Source organism: Vidua macroura, chromosome 13, assembly GCF_024509145.1.
Source record: "Vidua macroura isolate BioBank_ID:100142 chromosome 13, ASM2450914v1, whole genome shotgun sequence".
Taxonomy (NCBI): Eukaryota; Metazoa; Chordata; class Aves; order Passeriformes; family Viduidae; genus Vidua; species Vidua macroura.
In genome coordinates, this window is record NC_071583.1 from 17102347 (window position 1) to 17119402 (window position 17056).

Genomic DNA, 17056 nt, shown 5'->3' on the forward strand with positions numbered 1-17056 from the left:
GCTGTTCAGCTCAGTGGAAGATGCAGTCCAGCAGCACAACATCTGTGGTGGAAGGCAGCTAAAGGCACTTGACACTCATACATCAAGTGGGCAACTGGAACTAGAGGTGTGGTTTCAGCTGGCAGAATTGACAGAACCAAATTGATTCAGCTGTTCCCACAGCATCCATTCTGCTCTGCAGTACAGCCACACCGGATCACATTTTGAAAGTGAAGGAGTTCTCTCTGCAGAAGGCAGCTGCTCTCCAGAAGCAGTGCTGCCCCTTGCTGGGAGACTGCTCTGCATGCCAGGCAGACACCTCTGCTACTCCATGCACAGTATGCAGCCTCACATGGTACATTTTAAAGCCTTACTCAAATCCAGAATTCTCGAGTCCCTTCTTTCTCTTCTGTTTAGAGAAGGGTTGCGTGAATGATATTTGTCAGCCCGTAAGGCTCCTCATTCCCCTTCAGAGAGGATTTTTGAAAGCTTGCTGTAATCAGTAAGGCAAGATCAGAGCACTCTTATTCCATGTGTAGGAGACCACACGAGAAATACAAAGCAAGACTGCAAAAGTTTTCATTCTATTTGCTCTGCAATAAGAGGACATTTACATCCCAGCCCTCATGAAGGAGTGAGTAGTTTAGACATGGATTTAATCCAGCATTAAACACAACTGAGAGTGCAAGGCTGAATGTTATACAGAGATACAAAAGCTCAGATGCTTGGAGGAATGTATGCCAGAGGATCATTCCAAGCATTACATGGAGACAGTTAAGGGGGAAGCCCAGCACGTTTCTCCTTCTGCGCTTTCCCCTCCTCTGCTCTCCCCCACCAAACTCACAAACATAGCAGCAATAACATGTACAAAAACAATAACCATGGGCCCCATATCCTGCCAAAATGCAGCTCCAGGCCAGACGATCAGCTCTTGTGGTCGGCTCACAGAGGGACTCAGCGTTCTGGAATTCACTACAAGCTGTCCTTGCACAGACAGCACCGAAGTAGTGATGCAAGAAGAGAGCAGCCTGGAGCCACTTGCTGAAAACCACTGCTGAAGATGTGTGGGGGCTTGACACTTTTCCCCTCCCCCAGATCCAGAGCTTTGCATGGATCTGACAAGCACACTCAGGATGTGAGAACTACAAACATCAGCCTTGGGCGTGCCACCCCTGCTCTGCCCCCCTGCCCCCAGCTCCTCCAGAGCATCCTTCCATTTTAGGCCATGGCAGGGAGACAACTGAAATGGAAGCCTGTGGAACAACGGCACCACACCTTCAAAATGCAATGGCTGCTGATTTTTCCACCATCTGCAACAATCACATTACCCAGAGGACAACACTTGAAACAAAAGCCTGTGGCTCAAGGCTGGTTCTTAAAGGGGAGCAACTACAGAGGCTCCTGCCACCAACTGTTGTTGTGCCTCTTCCCTGCCTCCTCCATAGGGCTGGTTCAGTCTGTGTAGCAGCTGCTGAGCTTGGATATTTTTGTTTCTGAAGCCTTCACACAGTTTGCCTGTCAGAATGCCAACAATTTAGGTGCTGTTACCAGAATCAGGGCATGAGATTTTGATGGGGGAACAGGGCCAGGCACCTACCGGCAGGAACTGGCTCCACAGGCATCCCAAGGTAAGCAGTGCTCCCCTGTGAGTGAGAGCTCTTGGACACCCTCTGGTATTCTTCAGGCCATAGCAGTAAAACCAAACCAATCAAACCAGCAAAGCAAAACCACTGCTGAAGAACAGTGCGGGGTTTTTGACCCCAAGAGGCCTAACTTTACATGCAAGGTTTCACATGAAGATGAAAATCCTGGCTTCTTCACCTATTGATCAGTACAATATTACAGTTTCAGGATGCATAAGAAATTATAGTGGAGTAATGATTTGCAGAAGTATAGATGATCAACATAAACTCTGTCAAAAGGAAAGAAATCCTTGTGTGGTATTTCCCTCACACAACCTCTGAGCACGCTGCAGCACAGCTACACTGTCCAAATGATCTTTCCAACAGGAACACTTGAACTTGCACAGATTTTGGCCCTAGCACAGCCATAAAACATGCATGTCCTCATCTCCCCCCGTGTTTTAGGTCAACTGTGTAAAAGGACTCTTGTACCTTATTTAGCTACTTCCTTTCAGCTGTGCAAGTCTACAGTACCACAGGCTGTGTACGACAGATGAAATCAGAATGCAAGGAGAGCGTGCACATAGATTGCAGAGGACTTCTGCTTTCCCTTAAGTGCTTCTATGTATACACAATCCTTTACGGATGCTCCCAAAGCATGCTCGGCTGTCTTCTGCACTGAAAATGGCACAAATGCTTAATACTTAGGAGTAGGGACACATTTAGAGCTCCAGGAAGCTGCTCTGCGAGCATTGGAATAAGGAACATTCTGCCTCTGAAACAGACATGTCTTAGCAAAGTGAATTTTAACAGCAAATGGAGGGTCCCTGCTAACATGCAAGAGTTTGGCTAAAAATCCTGAAAGCCTGCCTTAAAATTACTGTTCTTTGGCTTCAGATATAGAGATCAAAGACTTGAGATTTAAAATAAGTCTTGTCTCTATACAGACACAGTTTCTACTGAACAACTGACACACAGTAATGTGTTACTTCACCATAGTTTGTTATATCAAAGATCTAAATAAAGGAAAACCACAATGTTGCTCTCATAGGGGCTGTAAGCAGTGTGAAGACAAAAAAAAATATCTCTGGAGTTTCAGAAGACCAAATGAAAAGATCCTGTAGTGACAGCAGCCCTCTCTGTGCCAAAGCAAAGATAGTTTTGGAAAGAAGGCAGGATGGCAACATGACAAAGGCAGCCAATCCAAGAGGTGATCCAGCTTCTTGATTCTAGGACTGAGTGTGCAGTCAGTCGTGCTCCTGCACAGCCCCAGCAAGCTTAGGGCATTAGGTCACCTCATGTCTATGGGGAGCCATCACCTGCCTTTGCAAAAACAACTGTGACAAACCCCTGGCTGCTCTGGTGCAACACAAAGGTGTTCCTTTTCCTCCAGGGCAAGAAGAAGATGGTCTCCCATTAAAGTAACTCCATGTAACAGCTCACCAAAGGACACTACACTAACCTGGGCAGCTGGGCCACCTGCCAGTGTGGTGGAGGTCCCTGCATCTGCCAGGTGTGGCCAAGCAGCCTCAAATCAGGGTAGATAGATGCAATGCAGTCTCCACAGGCAGAGAGCTTCCCCACCATCACTACAACACTTGACTTGTGTTTTTTCCCCTAGGATAAGACAGAACTACCACAGAAGAAAAGCATTTGCAGTTCTGGAGACTTCTAGGATTCAGAGAGATGGCACATTAAAGCAGAGCCATGGCCAGCAGCTGAAGCAGGAGATTCTTGCTGCTTGCTCCCTCCAGAGACAACTTGGCAGGGTGCAGCTGAGGAAACACTCCACAGAGTTTCACCCATGCTAGAGAAGAAAGTTCTATTGCTCCAAGGGCAGCTACAGCATAAAGTATGGAGTGACTATGAAGGACTTCTATATCCCTGAAAGAATCTGTGGTCTCACACACTGACCTGTGGGAGATCAGGTAATGGAGACAGGGATTGTGCACCCTGTTCTCAGAGAATCTGCCTTTCTGTGGTTGAAAGGAAGATCTACCTAATGAGTGGGAGATTTTGGCCCCACACACAGGATTTGCCTGCTTCCTCCAAGGAAAGATGCAGATGTAGGTCATCCATACCAGAGTGAATAATACTGGAGAACACAGGGCTTTCTCTGGATCTCTGTGCTATTACACTGGGCTACTATTAGGAGGCAAGATACACTCCATGCTTCCAAGAAAACAGGAGCTCCTGGACATGCTCAGGAATGGCTGTAACTGTATTTACTCAGCAGGCACTGCCTTTGCAGTGAGGATGGGCACCAGAGTAGTGCCTTCCATGGCAGGCAGAGGAAACAAATCTGTCCAACCAGTCTGAAAAGCTGGAGGGCACCCCCGCAGCACGGCAGGGACAGCGACAATCTATCTATGCTACCACAGAAGCCAAAATCATGAGCTCTCTCAATACCAGCTTGTGGATTCTGAGCATCCATAAATTTGTCAGATCTCTTTACTGCACAGATAAATTGGTCTACAGAGCTACTAAAGCTGAAGAGCTGTACTAGAATAAACAGGACAATCTGCAACAAGCCATATCCCCAATCCCTTTCAAAGGCTGAGCATTTACAAGCCACACCTGCTGCTGGGAAAAGGCCTGTCATTTCCTGATGTCCCTCTGTGTAAAGAAGTACACTCTTACACTTATTCATAACAGAGATCAACACTGAGACCACAGGAAATGAAACAGAGCTGTATTCTGAAAGATAGAGCACTACAGTCCATCCTCCTTCCCGGAGAACAAGACAGAAGAAAGGACCTGCCTGAGACACCCTCAAAGGCAGACACTAGCACCTCCATCAACTAAAGGAACTACTACAGTCAGAGCCCCAAATGGTTGTCAACCCTTCTTGGCCCAAGTAGGATAGTTTATACACAGCACAAAGGAGAGGAGGGGAAAAACCTCAATGCTAAGATTGTACATACTGTAGTTTTATTAAAGACAAAGTATCACATTATGCTTGTACAGAAACCTAGAATCTGAGGAATGTTGGGGCTTTCACTAGATTCCATGAGAGACGACTGTGAGCAGCATACCTGGGAAGATGGTCCACTCAGAAACTTGGTTTAAAGTGCTGTTAAGTGAACCTGGATATACGACTTGTCATCTTAGCACAAAGTAATCAAGGTAATGTCAGTACACTGTGCAAAGCCTTGAAGTTTTGCTCCAGAGACGCAGAAGGAATGAGCATCTTTGTAAAAATGGTTTCTGCATGTCAAAAAGGCTGTGAGCATGTTTTATGGATGGATGTGTTTGTTGCCTTTTTGGAATAGGCCTTATAACCCTGAACCAAGGTTGATCACCATCACAAACACTGACTCAGACCAGATTTGTACTTCCTGTTTCCTAAGCCACCACATCACAGATAAGGAAAGAGGAGCAAGAACACCTTTTGCTTCCAAGAGACAATGCACTAGTGTCCTGAAACCAAGCAAGGCAAGCTAAAAGGCTACTGCCCACACAGCTGGGAAAACTGGCAAGGACTGCTATTGATGACCATGGACTAATTCCAGCTAAGTGTATTTTTTGGTTCTTGGCCAGCTATTCTGGCTACAAGCTAGACTCAATTGGTTCAGGCAGATCAGTGCTGAAGACATTTCCACAAGTCCTGGCAGGTGAGCCCTGCAGTCTGCAGAACTCTGCTAATGACTGGGGGATCCTACCACACCTCAAGGGGAAACTCCTTGTGTGCTACAGCATCTCGTGAGCTCAGGGATGGTCACCTCAGCTCTCAGCAAGTGCCTGAGGTGTGCATGCCTGAGTCATGGCTGATGCTGCAGACTGGGCCACACAACCTTCACTGTGCAAAGCACTAAGCACAGCAACAGGAGATTATTCATCCTATGGTGCATCAGCACCAGCCTTGATGGTGAGCCAAGCTGTCCTCTGTATAATTAGCACAACAGGCCAGGTGCCCCTCTCCACCACAGCATGTGCTAGAGCCATCCCACAGCAACCCACAGCATGTGCTTTGTACCAAACCCAAAATCCAAGTCCTTGTGGGACCTAGTCCTCATCTTAACTCCAGAGGGCTGGTGTCAAGCCCTCTCTATGGAGAAGCCACCAGCTCACCACAAATCCATGCTTTGGAAATGTTTCACCCTGGACACTGCACCACTCCAGAAAGGAAACAAAAAGGTTTCTGTTTGGCACAGTTCCAGAAACACTCCCTCCCCCTGCAGAGTAGCAGCTCACCGCTCCAGTCCTACCCAAGGCTGAGAGCTGCAGCACAATGGCACCTGTGGCAGGAGCAGCATCTTGCCAGCATTTCTGGCCTCCAAGAGCAGCTCTACCCAAACATCACCCACAGCAAGGAAGCTAAAACCCTGTTTATATGTGGGCCTGGCAAATGCACAGCCAGGTCTGCCTCAAGGGAAAGGCGATCTCACTGCCTTGGAATGCACTCCAGCCATGGAAAATGGAGAACTTATCCCTACTGAGGAGAGCTGCACCAATTAAAAAAAAAAAAAAAAAAATCGGCACCAATTTCTCCATCATGAACTGGAAACTTCTGGACCTTTGGCTTATGAGTTTTAGCAAAATATAACACTAAAAAATACAATTCTGAATTCCAGAGGCTTCCTGATATATTCCTGAAACCAATGATTCACTGTTGTGATATACAAGATAAGACTGCACTTGGAAGGGGAAAAAAAAGCAGCACCTTTTAAAGATTTATCTGAGGGGCTTATTAATATTTAACAGGGCACCAATGCGGCAGAGCTTAGAGAGAACAAGCAAGATAATCCAGTTTCTTGTAGGACTTGGCCGAGGCAATTTTAAGTTTAACACAGGGAGGGATAAGGGAAGCAGTTCCAAACACCACATAAGGGGCTGGTGTGGAGAAACGAAACAGAACAGGAATGCTAGGGCAAGAAGGTGGCTGAGCAAGCAATAAAGTACATTTAGTGGCAATAATACTTGCCAAAACAAAAGCTTTTCAAAATGGAGCAGGCAGCTGCCATAAAGCAGCTCATGTTTTCAGGTGACACCACATTTCTTGGGTGTTCCTTCACCACAGGAAGAAGCCTGTCCTTTAGCAGGAGTCACCTGTGTCCATGTGGACATTGCTCTGGCCCCAAGCATTACTGCTGCACAGGGAGCTTCTACCTGCTCCAGGCATTCCTGTTCCACAGATGCTTTGCTCCTCAGGGGTGCTGTATTGTGTTCCCACACACAGGGTTCAAAAACCCTATTTGCCAGGGTCAAAACAGGGATAAAAAACCCAGATCTCCCAATTTCTGAAGTGCTGCGCTAATTTAGAGAGTACATAAAGGGGCTGGGGTGATCTCACAGCTCCTGCTGACTAGAATCCAGCTCACCTGGTCCCTCCAGGTCCACTTCCACTCCAGGTCTCCACCCTAGTGAGAGTCCATTCTCCACCAGGCTCTCCTAGCCCAGCAAAAATTCTTCTCAGTTCCCCAGATGGGCTTATGGAGTGAACTAGAAAAGTCTTGTGGGCTGCCAGCCATTTCTCAGGCTCACTTTCCCTGAACAGCTTTCACAGCTGCTGGTACCAACACTAACACGAATCCTGGTTGGAAAACACATGTTCCAGGCTTGTCACACTGCATGCTGCATCCAGGAGAACAATTTGAGCAGAAGGCTCAGTGTGGCTTGTGCTTTCACTTAGTTCTTTGGACACCACTGCAGTGTTCTTTAAGATAAGCAGCCCTTTAAGATAAGGCTGGCTCCATGTGCTCCCTTCTCCAGGGCACACGTGAGTGACTCAGCCAGAGTTCTGTGCATATCAGACCCTCAAGGTGAGATCTCAGGCTTATGTCTGACACTAGTCAGGGAAGTAGAAATAAAGCCTGATGAAAATCAGGCAGGAGGTAAGTTTTAAATATCATCAAAATCAAAACCAGGGCAAGGTGTGCTCATGTTAAATTCTTCAAAGGTCAAAAGGGATCAGCTTCAAGTTCCTGGCAGTCAGCACCAAGGTGAGAGCATGGACAGTAACAGGAGGAGGAGAGACCCCATCCCATGAGCAGCCAGTGTTGACACACACTGCACTAACATCTCCAAGGAGGGGACACCATGGTGTAAAGACACACAGAAGCCCTGAGCCCAGCAAGCAGAGTCAAGCACCTTCAGAAGGAATAGGGGAGCTCACAATCCTTTCCAAGAGAGCTGCTGACAAGCCATCACCAGAGGCATCTACAGGAGCAGCGGGATATCCATGCTCTGCCTCCACACAAGGCAAGGATATATTGCTCAGCAAAGCAGCTGATAGTCTTTGAGAAGGTTCCACGGTCACCTCAAGGTTTGTTCTTTGCAAAGATTAATTGGACAGACATGAACAAACACACTTGAGAATGCAAGCTGAAAGATTTAATATAGTTATTTCTGCCAAGGCTTATGCATCACACTGGAAGAAGCCCTCCTCCCCCCAAAAATGGATTTGGCACTTTCAGTCTGAATGCACAGGCATCAACTCAAAAGTCTAACTGATGGAAATTACAAGTTAATGTCTTTTAGGGTAATACTATAAAGTCTGACTTTGACATTTTATCATTGTAAATATCTGCCTCTTTGATTTAAATAGAATTACTATGCCACTTCTTAAGGTCTCTCACTGCCTTGTTTAAAATCTAGCCATCATTTCAGTTTGTGGGCTTCAGAGACAAAATAATCTAAAGAATCAACAGCTTGAATGCATACCAAAATCACACCAGGTATATTAAGAACAGAGTTCCATTCTCAGCACAGCCTTCAGTGAAAATAGATTTTCCTTCACACATACAGAGTATGTAAAAAAAAGGGGCTTTATAAAGAAATTGATCTGCTTTTTCCAAGAAAAATCAACCATATCTTTTTCCCCAAACGAGAAAGAGGCTTGTAAAAGATCATACAGTAGAATCATTACACTGAAGCTGCTGAGATAAGCTTTATGATAAGCGTTATCTTTTTGAGAAACTGATCCGAACCTCACTTATTTTGAGTTAATTGTGTGTTATTTGTTACGGTTGTTATTGTTCCCCCCACAGCTGCAGGCATTCTTCTCTCAAACACATTCAACATGCATACTCATGATTAATGTTATTTTTAACATTTCTGGACAGCACTCAGAAATATACAATGCACTCAGACTGGCTTAGCACGTGCTCCTCTGAGCCAGGCTGCCATCGTCCCACCGAGCCGATACAGCAGTGCAGGTGTATCCCAGAGACATCAGTAATCCAAAAGGTTTGCTTTTAATTCTTATGGATATTTACATACACACCCTATCACAAAAACATTGTTTAGCCCATGACTGGCCTCTAGTTTCAGAGGTTCAGCTTTTCACAAGTTAATATTAATTCAAATGGATACATTTCTCTAGGAGAAGCCAATGTGAAAAGCTGGATTAATTTTGCAACGGCTTCTAGTTACCCTATTTCTAAAAGAAGTATTCACAGTGCAGGAAGCTTTTATTGCCCTAGACACATCCATCTTGTGCAAGAAGGATCAGAGAGCTGTTTAAATGCAGCCTCAGGACACAATGCAAAACAAAGACTTTGGAGGCCTCCACATAACCTGGAACAAAGCAACACTGCTTAAATGACTGATGTTGACTGGATAGGGTTAAACAACAGCTTTACACAGCTCATAAAACATGAGCTAATTTTAACTTCATTCTTTGCCTCCCCACAATTGCCAGAAAAACTTTTTAAAAAGCCAACTTTGCAGCTGAAGAGACAGAACAGAATGCAGCTTTTGGAGAGACAGCAGAAAACTGCAACCCTCGCATCACATGTGACCACCCGCAGATACCGGAGCTTCTGCACATAACTTCAGACACTGCATCTCATCCTGAGCAGCCTTTGAAACAGGGAAGGGGAAGGAAGAAACAGCAGCTCTCTAATGAGGGCAGTAAGTCCTAATAACGTACATGGGAAGAGACTTACAAAGAAATTTCCAGTTCAAGTTGATTTATTACTGAAGTGACATGTTTCAGAAGGGAAAAAAACCAAAACAACTGACAAATCTCATCAGCACAGGCAAAAAAGGAGCGTGTTGCAATTATTGTGTTGCAGTCAGTGCTGTGTGGGTGACGACAGCAATACTGAAATATGCTTAGGAAAGAGGAAAGGAAGCAAGAAAGACTAACTGTGCCCCTTAAGCCCTGCTTGTTAGGACACAGGGATGTTCTTTAGTTCAAAGGTTCCTGAGAAGGTTGTGAAATCTCCTTTGACAGCTTCCAGAAACAAAAATACACAAATACCCCACTGCCCCAGTTTCTCAACACATTGGAAGCCTTTACGTAATGTATTGACACCAAGAATTCCAGCTGCTTCACATACAACCCATACTGAAAATATGAAAAAGCACTGATGAACGTAGAAGCCTCTGCTCTCCTAGTTTTAAAAATAAAATTAAAATAAAATATCAGTTTCCAGGTATTTCCTACTAGTATTATCCACACCAATCCCCAGGACTCACCCTTCCTACCATCGCACATCTTTGTTCCAGTACAACTTTTTCACAAAGCAGCCTTGTAAAATATTTCTTTCTTCAGAATCCTACACACACTGATCAGAAGTACAGCAGAACTTTATTCTTTGAATGAGGAAGATCATCCAGACCCAGTATTTGGATATCTGCTTGTAAAACTTACTTTGTCTTTTTATTTAACCTGTCTTCGTACCTAAGCAGGGCACCAGTTTCAGGTTACTGAAGGAGAAATGTTAGGATGGAACAGGTTTCCTGAGGACACTATTTGTGCAGCATTTGTTCCACAGTAAGACCACCTCAGAAACAAGATTTAGAACATTCCAAAAGGATTTAGTAATCATTAAAAAAAAAAAAAACTATGGAAGAATTAACCTGCTGTCCCATGGCTTTGCTCTTGATAGCTATTAGAACAGCCTTAGTGCTCTTCCTGCTGCTCCTACACCTCTCCAGAGGCAGCTGGACACATCCTTTACCTCTGAGGCAGCAGTGAGTATACCCATCAATTTTGAGGTCAAGAGGACAAACTACAAAACTCAGAGGGCATTTTCATTAAAAGAATACCCGGAATCAGGGCATGTAAGACTTTAACCAAATTGCCTAAGAGGATATTAGTGTAAAAAATACCCTGTTGTCACTTGGAACTAGAAGCACTGGAAAAGCATTCTCACCTGAGCTGTAATCTTTCAGTCGCAGGTCCTTCACAGGTGTCCCATCAGGCCCTCGGAAAGCGTTGAGGATCTAGAGGAAAAACAAGATCCACTTCATCTCCAAAATCAAACCCTCAGACCCAAGGTACTTGCCAATGCACATTTCTGTCGCTCCAAGAGTTCTATTCTTTCTAGGTTAAGGCTGTTACAAACTGACACACTTTCCAGCAGTACCTGAGAATTGTTACTGAGTTTTCGAAGTATTTTTGGGTTTTGTTTGAAGAAGTGAGCACCATTTACACCACAATTCAACTGTTCAAAGGTTTATTACACTGGTTTCAGCCAGCCTGTTCAACTCAGATCCTTATTTAAGGTCAAAGATGTCTTACTGCCTTTAAGAAAATCAAAGTACAAGGGCAAATGTTCTGAGTCTTATCGTCCTCTGAAGGACAAAGTTCCTCCTGTGAGTTCTCCTTTATCAAGCCTCAGAAGATGATCACTACAGCTTACCCTAGCAAAAACTGCTGCATGTAGGGGTTCTCGTGCCTGGAACTTTCACCAAATAAACAAAAAATCCCAAAACTGAAGTCCTAATTCATAGGAAACGTAGCTACTTTCACCTTGTAGCCTACATCATTTTATGTTTTTTTTTTTACTAAAACCAGCAGGAACAGCAGATATCTTTTCCATCTTTGTAAGATCTCATTTAAGCAATTTCAAGTAACTAAGAACAAACAAGTTCACTTAGACACTACTTGTCTTCTGAGCCCAAAATAGTAGTAACAATATTTGGTATATATAAAGCAGTGATGAAGTAAGGCATGTTGCAGAGTCTGGAGTCAAGGCTTCTAGCTATCAACACCCCACATGCAACCACAGGAAAACTCATCACTTCTAGAACCCCCAAAAACCCAGAATAATCAGATAACAGGTAACATTGCAGTGACTTCTAAATCTGGATTTTCCCCCTGGGGAAATGACAGACCATCTGATATGCATTAACCAGACTTAAAAGTGGTACTTTAGAAACCCTCAGCAGAAGTTTCTGGAGGAGAAACATCCCACTTACATCATCCTTTGTGGCAGTTTCAGGCACTCCTCCTAGTCGAATGAGCTTGCTTGGCTTCACATACTTGGGGCAGGTCCGGTAATCTTGGTCCTTGAGTTCACACAATCAAAATGGTTTTACAAATGAGAGATACCGGCTCACAAGATACAGTAGCAAAATAAAGCAGGGGAAAATTCAAAGGCAAAGGCCCATAAGCAGCCTGACTCAAAGCTTTAACCCCTGTTGGAGATTCAGGGAGCTCTGGAGGAGCTCTTCATATGCTTACTGAGCTGTATAGGAAGATCTAGCTCCAGGAAAATAAAATGGGCAGATCACATCTCTCTGCTTTCCAGCAGTGGGAGATTCAAATTCAATAGTAGTTATTAACTCAGTAGTTACCACTACCTTCAGGTATCCAAGATAACTCTGAAGGAAAAGAAAGTATATATGAGATAGTAATACACAGGCCCACCCAAGGCAGTAGCTCCTCTCTGATACTGCTCATAAGCAACATTCAGGGCAAAACAACAAGATAAGGTTATCTGTAACCACTTCCCCCAGCACTCTCTGGCCATTTTCAACCTGGGGACTTTCTGAACCAAATCTGGTTCAAAATATTTAGCAACTCTCACTTGCTAAACTGCACTTCTCTTGGGAAGTGTTTCTGAAATAGAAAGGGTGCCCATTAAATAATTTGGAGCAGAGAATGACCTCAGAGAAGGATGGTGAATTAGAATAGAACTGAAGTGGTGGGATATGGATGAAGACTCCTTCCCAACTCCTTCCATTCTTTGGCCAACACACATTTAACAGAGACATCAATTGACAAAAACACCTACCTGAAGGTTCTTATAGGGCCTAGAATCTTTGCTGGGTTTTCCTTCTGCAAAGGACTTGCCATGTTCGTAATCAAACATTTGATGCCCCGGCAGCCGGTGATCCACATCACGATATTCCATGTTCCGGTAGTCTGTATCTTGCCTCCCAAGGAAATCCAGGTCACCTTCACCCTTTAACCCAAGATCAGAATCGGATCTTTGCTGCTCCCCCCCAGAAAGCTGCTGCTGTTGCTGCTTGTTAGCAAAGGTCTGAGGTTGCTCCTCTTGGTCCTGAAGAGTAGGAAGAGGTCCGCGGCTATTTTGGAAATTGTGTGAAGTGTCATCTTCAAGACCCAGTCCCAGGGATTCCTCTTCTCTGGCCGATGCTTCCGAGTGTTGAAATTCTCCTTTTTGGCTACCAAAGGGACTTCTATCTAGACTTAGTGCAGACTCATCTCTTTTGCTGGTGCTTAAACCAGAGCCCTCTCTTTCTGCTAAAGGTACAGTAGATTGGTTGTGTCTAAAATCTACAAGGCTTTGATCCACAGGAGGCATTTCCCTATCTGAAAAGTCCATGGGAGGAGCCACATCTCTGCTCCTAAAATCCTGATCAGATCGGGATCTGTGCCTATTTCTGAAGTCTGACGATGGTGCGTTCCTGTTTCTGAAGTCCAAATCAGAAGTGCCCACGCCCCTGAAGTCCAAATCAGGTACATCCCTATTTCTGAAGTCTGAATAGGAATGTTCTCTGCCCCTGTAGTCTAACTCAGACATGTCTCTTGCCCTAAAGTCTGAATGAGGCCCATCTCGACCTCTGAAGTCGAAATCATAAGACCCCCTTCCCCTGAAGTCTGATGGAGGTTCCTCCCTACCCCTGTAATCCATATTATGTGCTTCCCTATCCCTGTAGTTCATACGGAACGTGTCCCTGTTCCTGTAGTCCCCTGAGGGGACATCCCCACCCCTGAAGTCCATAGGGGGCCCTTGTCTCTCCCGGAAGTCTCCGGAGTACATATCCCTGCCCCTGTACTCAGAAGGAGGTGGCTCCCTACCTCTGAAATCCATCTGAGACTCATCTCTGCCCTGGAAGTCAGATGGTGGGAAATCCCTGCCCCTGAAATCGTGGTGCCCATCCCCACCTCTGAAGTCACTACGTGGTCCATCTCTAGCTCCATAGCTGAAAGAAGGTTCCTCTCTGTTGGCAAACTGAGGATTGAGGAGGCCTGAGAGTGCCTGGATATCAAAAGGAAGTGATTTTCTGCCAGAGAAGTTGCCAGAGTGTCTTTCTTGACCAAGACTATCAAGGGAAGGAGGATATTCCCTGTTCCACCCGGGAGCAAACCTTTCTTCTTGGCTCCCACTGTAGAAATAAAGACAGTATTATTCATAACGTGCTTAAGAGTCTGAAATCTACACAGCAGCACATTCTTCTCTAAACTTTTATAGAGCTGTGTAACAGTCTAAGATCCGCAGAAGATATTGATGTTTGGCAGTTTAAGATGAGGCAGCATACGACAGATGTGAGAAAGTAAACTTGGGTGCTCCCATTTCAGCACAATTTCCAGAAGCACTCAACAGAGAATACCTGCAACATTAATGGGTTAATGATGGTAGCAATCCACATAGTCCTGCACTGCACACAGCTCTGCAGCTGTCTGAGGTGCCAGCAGCTGGTGTGTTAGTTCATTAGCATCACCAGCACACGCCTGTGAGGAACCCAGGAGCTTAAGCTCTCCGGGCAGTATGGAAACACCTAAATTAACACACCATCCTGAGGCATATGAAAGCAGAGGTTACCAAACGGGCTTTACTGACATGCCACAAAGACTCATTGATGCTTCCTTGTGCTGGAGTCCAAACTGGCAAATTCTGAAAGCCATCAGTTCACTGAGGGTGCCTCACAGGACTATGCCAACAATCAACTTCCAAGATATCCCTGTGCTTGTGCCTCCAGACTGTCTTACACCAAGTTCACAAGACTACAGCTATGAGCTCTCCCAATATCTCCATAAGAACGTTCAGGAAGTTTCTTCTTAAGGCTGTTGTTCAAAACCCAATGGGGCTGCTTTTTTTTTTTTTTTTTTTTTTTTTTTTTTTTTTTTTTTTTTTGTGGGCTGGAACTATCTGATTTTTTATCTAAGCAAGGCTCCAATACATTTTTTTAAAAACAGAATGATACAGTATCAGCACATTTTAAAATAACACCAAATGCTACCCAAAGCAGTGGACATTTCCTTAACAACTACAGCAAGTCATTACTCTGAGTTTGTTGTACTACAGAATCACTCACCAAGATTAATCAAAGCATACACAGATTTCCTAAGGTACACAGTCCATTTCACCATCATGTAGAATAGCAATTAAAACTTGGATCAAGGTCAGCATTCCCCACCCAATACATTAAAGAATGATGCCAATAAAATCCACTTAAAAATCATTAGAACAGCACTACTGATATAATTACAAGAAACAATCCCTCCCTCATCAACACTGTTACTACATGTTCTGGAGGATACTTGATTTTCATCAGCTTTCTCAACATATTAGAGTAGACAATTATTTGAGGTATTCTTACAGCAGAAACCTAAGGCATGCCATGAGCAGTACCTTTATCACACTGATTTTCAAGGGACTGAGGTGCATACATGAGCAAAGGATGAAAGAATAATGCACAACAGAGGAAAATTCTAAATTTTGGTGGCTTCATTTTTATACCCAGCGCTCTCTTGCAAACACAGGTCTCAAGCAACAACCAGAGGAACACAAACTAATATTGTGCTGTGCAGGTCAGCTGCACATCAATCTTTAGAACAGTTGCAGTGACATTCAAAAATGTCTTATGAAGGACTATATGGGAATATAGACTTTTTGCAAGTGCATGGAGTGGTAGGACAATGGGGAATTGGTTTAAACTGAGAGTGGGCTTAGATTAGATCCTAGGAGTAAATTCTTCCCTGTCAGGATGGTGAGGCCTTGGCACAGGTTGCCCAGTGAAGTTGTGGATGCCCCATCTCTGGAAGGGTTCAAGGCCAGGTTGGACACGCTTGGGGCAGCCTGGGATAGTGGAAGGTGTCCCTGCCCACACCAGGGATTTGGAACAAGATGGTCTTTAAAGTCCCTTCCAATCAAACCATTCTGTTATTCTATGCTGTATGGACTAATCAACCTTATGGAAAGAATTAAACTCTCAAAATTTTAATAAAATTGTGTGTGCAATCAATGTGTCAGTATTTCTGAACTAATTTTCTTCTCTTACAGGTGTTAAAAGCACACAATACCAAAAGCCACACAGCACATCACATTAGCTCACAACAGCTAAACTAAGTATCACAAGAAAAGGTGGTGTGGGGGACTAGAAATATTAAAAGCAGCTGTTGCTTAAAAACTAAATTAAAAACGCCACAGAAATGCAAAAACCATCAATTAACTTGTCTGTTCTCTGGCAATCACAACTAGCTCTGGGTCCATAGAGACCTCACAACTTCTACCAAAACAGTAAACAGTGAGTTCCCAAGGCTTATTGTATTTAAGAATCTTCCTGAAATAAACTATACATTGAAGTGCTTACCGAAAAGACCCCATTCTGTTGCCTTGTCGATGGTCTCCCCACATTTTGATCTTGTCTGGTAGGCTTCCAGAAATGGTTAATTCTCTCTAAAAACACCCAGACACCACAACCTGTTGAATAAACAACATGATGATAAGCCACAAGGCAAAGAACACACATGACATGAGAAAAACACTGCTGGTTAGAAGGGGTATGTGTAACATCTGATCAAGATACACAGATATACAAGACCACACATTGGCATGAATGAATTCAAGTGTTGCACTTCTCCATGTTCAAATTTGTAAGTGCCAAACGACTCCTGAAATCAAACTGTCAATATGGTGGGCAAACAATTTGATATCTGCTTTGATTAACATAGAGCTTTCCAACATACTGTGCTGTCTGACACTATTGAGGGTGCAGCTAGAAATGTGAGAACGCCGCCATCTATAAACAACAAGGACCACTGCCGAACAACAGTTTGCAATTAATGTTTAATCCAAACTGTTTTTGCCAAAAGCTCTTTGCTGTTCAAGGAAATGATCACCACTCTTGGTCTACCATGGATACTCTGCCCTCAGAAGTATGTAGATAATGGAGGAGGTTTTGCCAATAAATCATGACAGGCACTTCTCCAACACTGCCCTCATCAAGCAGAGTGACGCAAGTAACACTTGCCTCAACAGAAATCTAAAATTTCATCCACTTCCTCCCACCAGCAGAGAAGGTGAGGATTTCCTGGCGATAACCAAAGCCAGGACTTGAAATAGGAAGTACTTCCGTCTTTCCAAAAGAAAAAAAAAAAAAAGGCTGCAGCAGAGCATGGAGAAAACTGAGGGAGATGGCAACCTGATGGCCTCAAACCTGCTCTGGCCAATCCAGCTGCAGTGGTGCAGGAGGGCTGCCATGTAACCAGACCAAGGCTGGGAGACCTGGTGCTTACACACTGTTCCAAA

General features: G+C 44.4%; 1 protein-coding gene across 2 annotated transcripts in view; it reads right to left on the bottom strand.

The window, feature by feature from the left end:
- Positions 1–17056, bottom strand: part of RBM6 (RNA binding motif protein 6) — a 58055-nt gene that overhangs the window by 37437 nt on the left and 3562 nt on the right. For both annotated transcript variants that reach the window (XM_053989357.1, XM_053989356.1), the window contains exons 2-5: positions 16119–16228; positions 12572–13910; positions 11754–11843; positions 10706–10775 (exon numbers count right to left, since the gene is read on the bottom strand). In XM_053989357.1, the coding sequence (XP_053845332.1) occupies positions 10706–10775; positions 11754–11843; positions 12572–13910; positions 16119–16162 (1543 nt within the window). In that variant the 5' untranslated portion in view covers positions 16163–16228. The remainder of the gene's footprint in view (positions 1–10705; positions 10776–11753; positions 11844–12571; positions 13911–16118; positions 16229–17056) is intronic.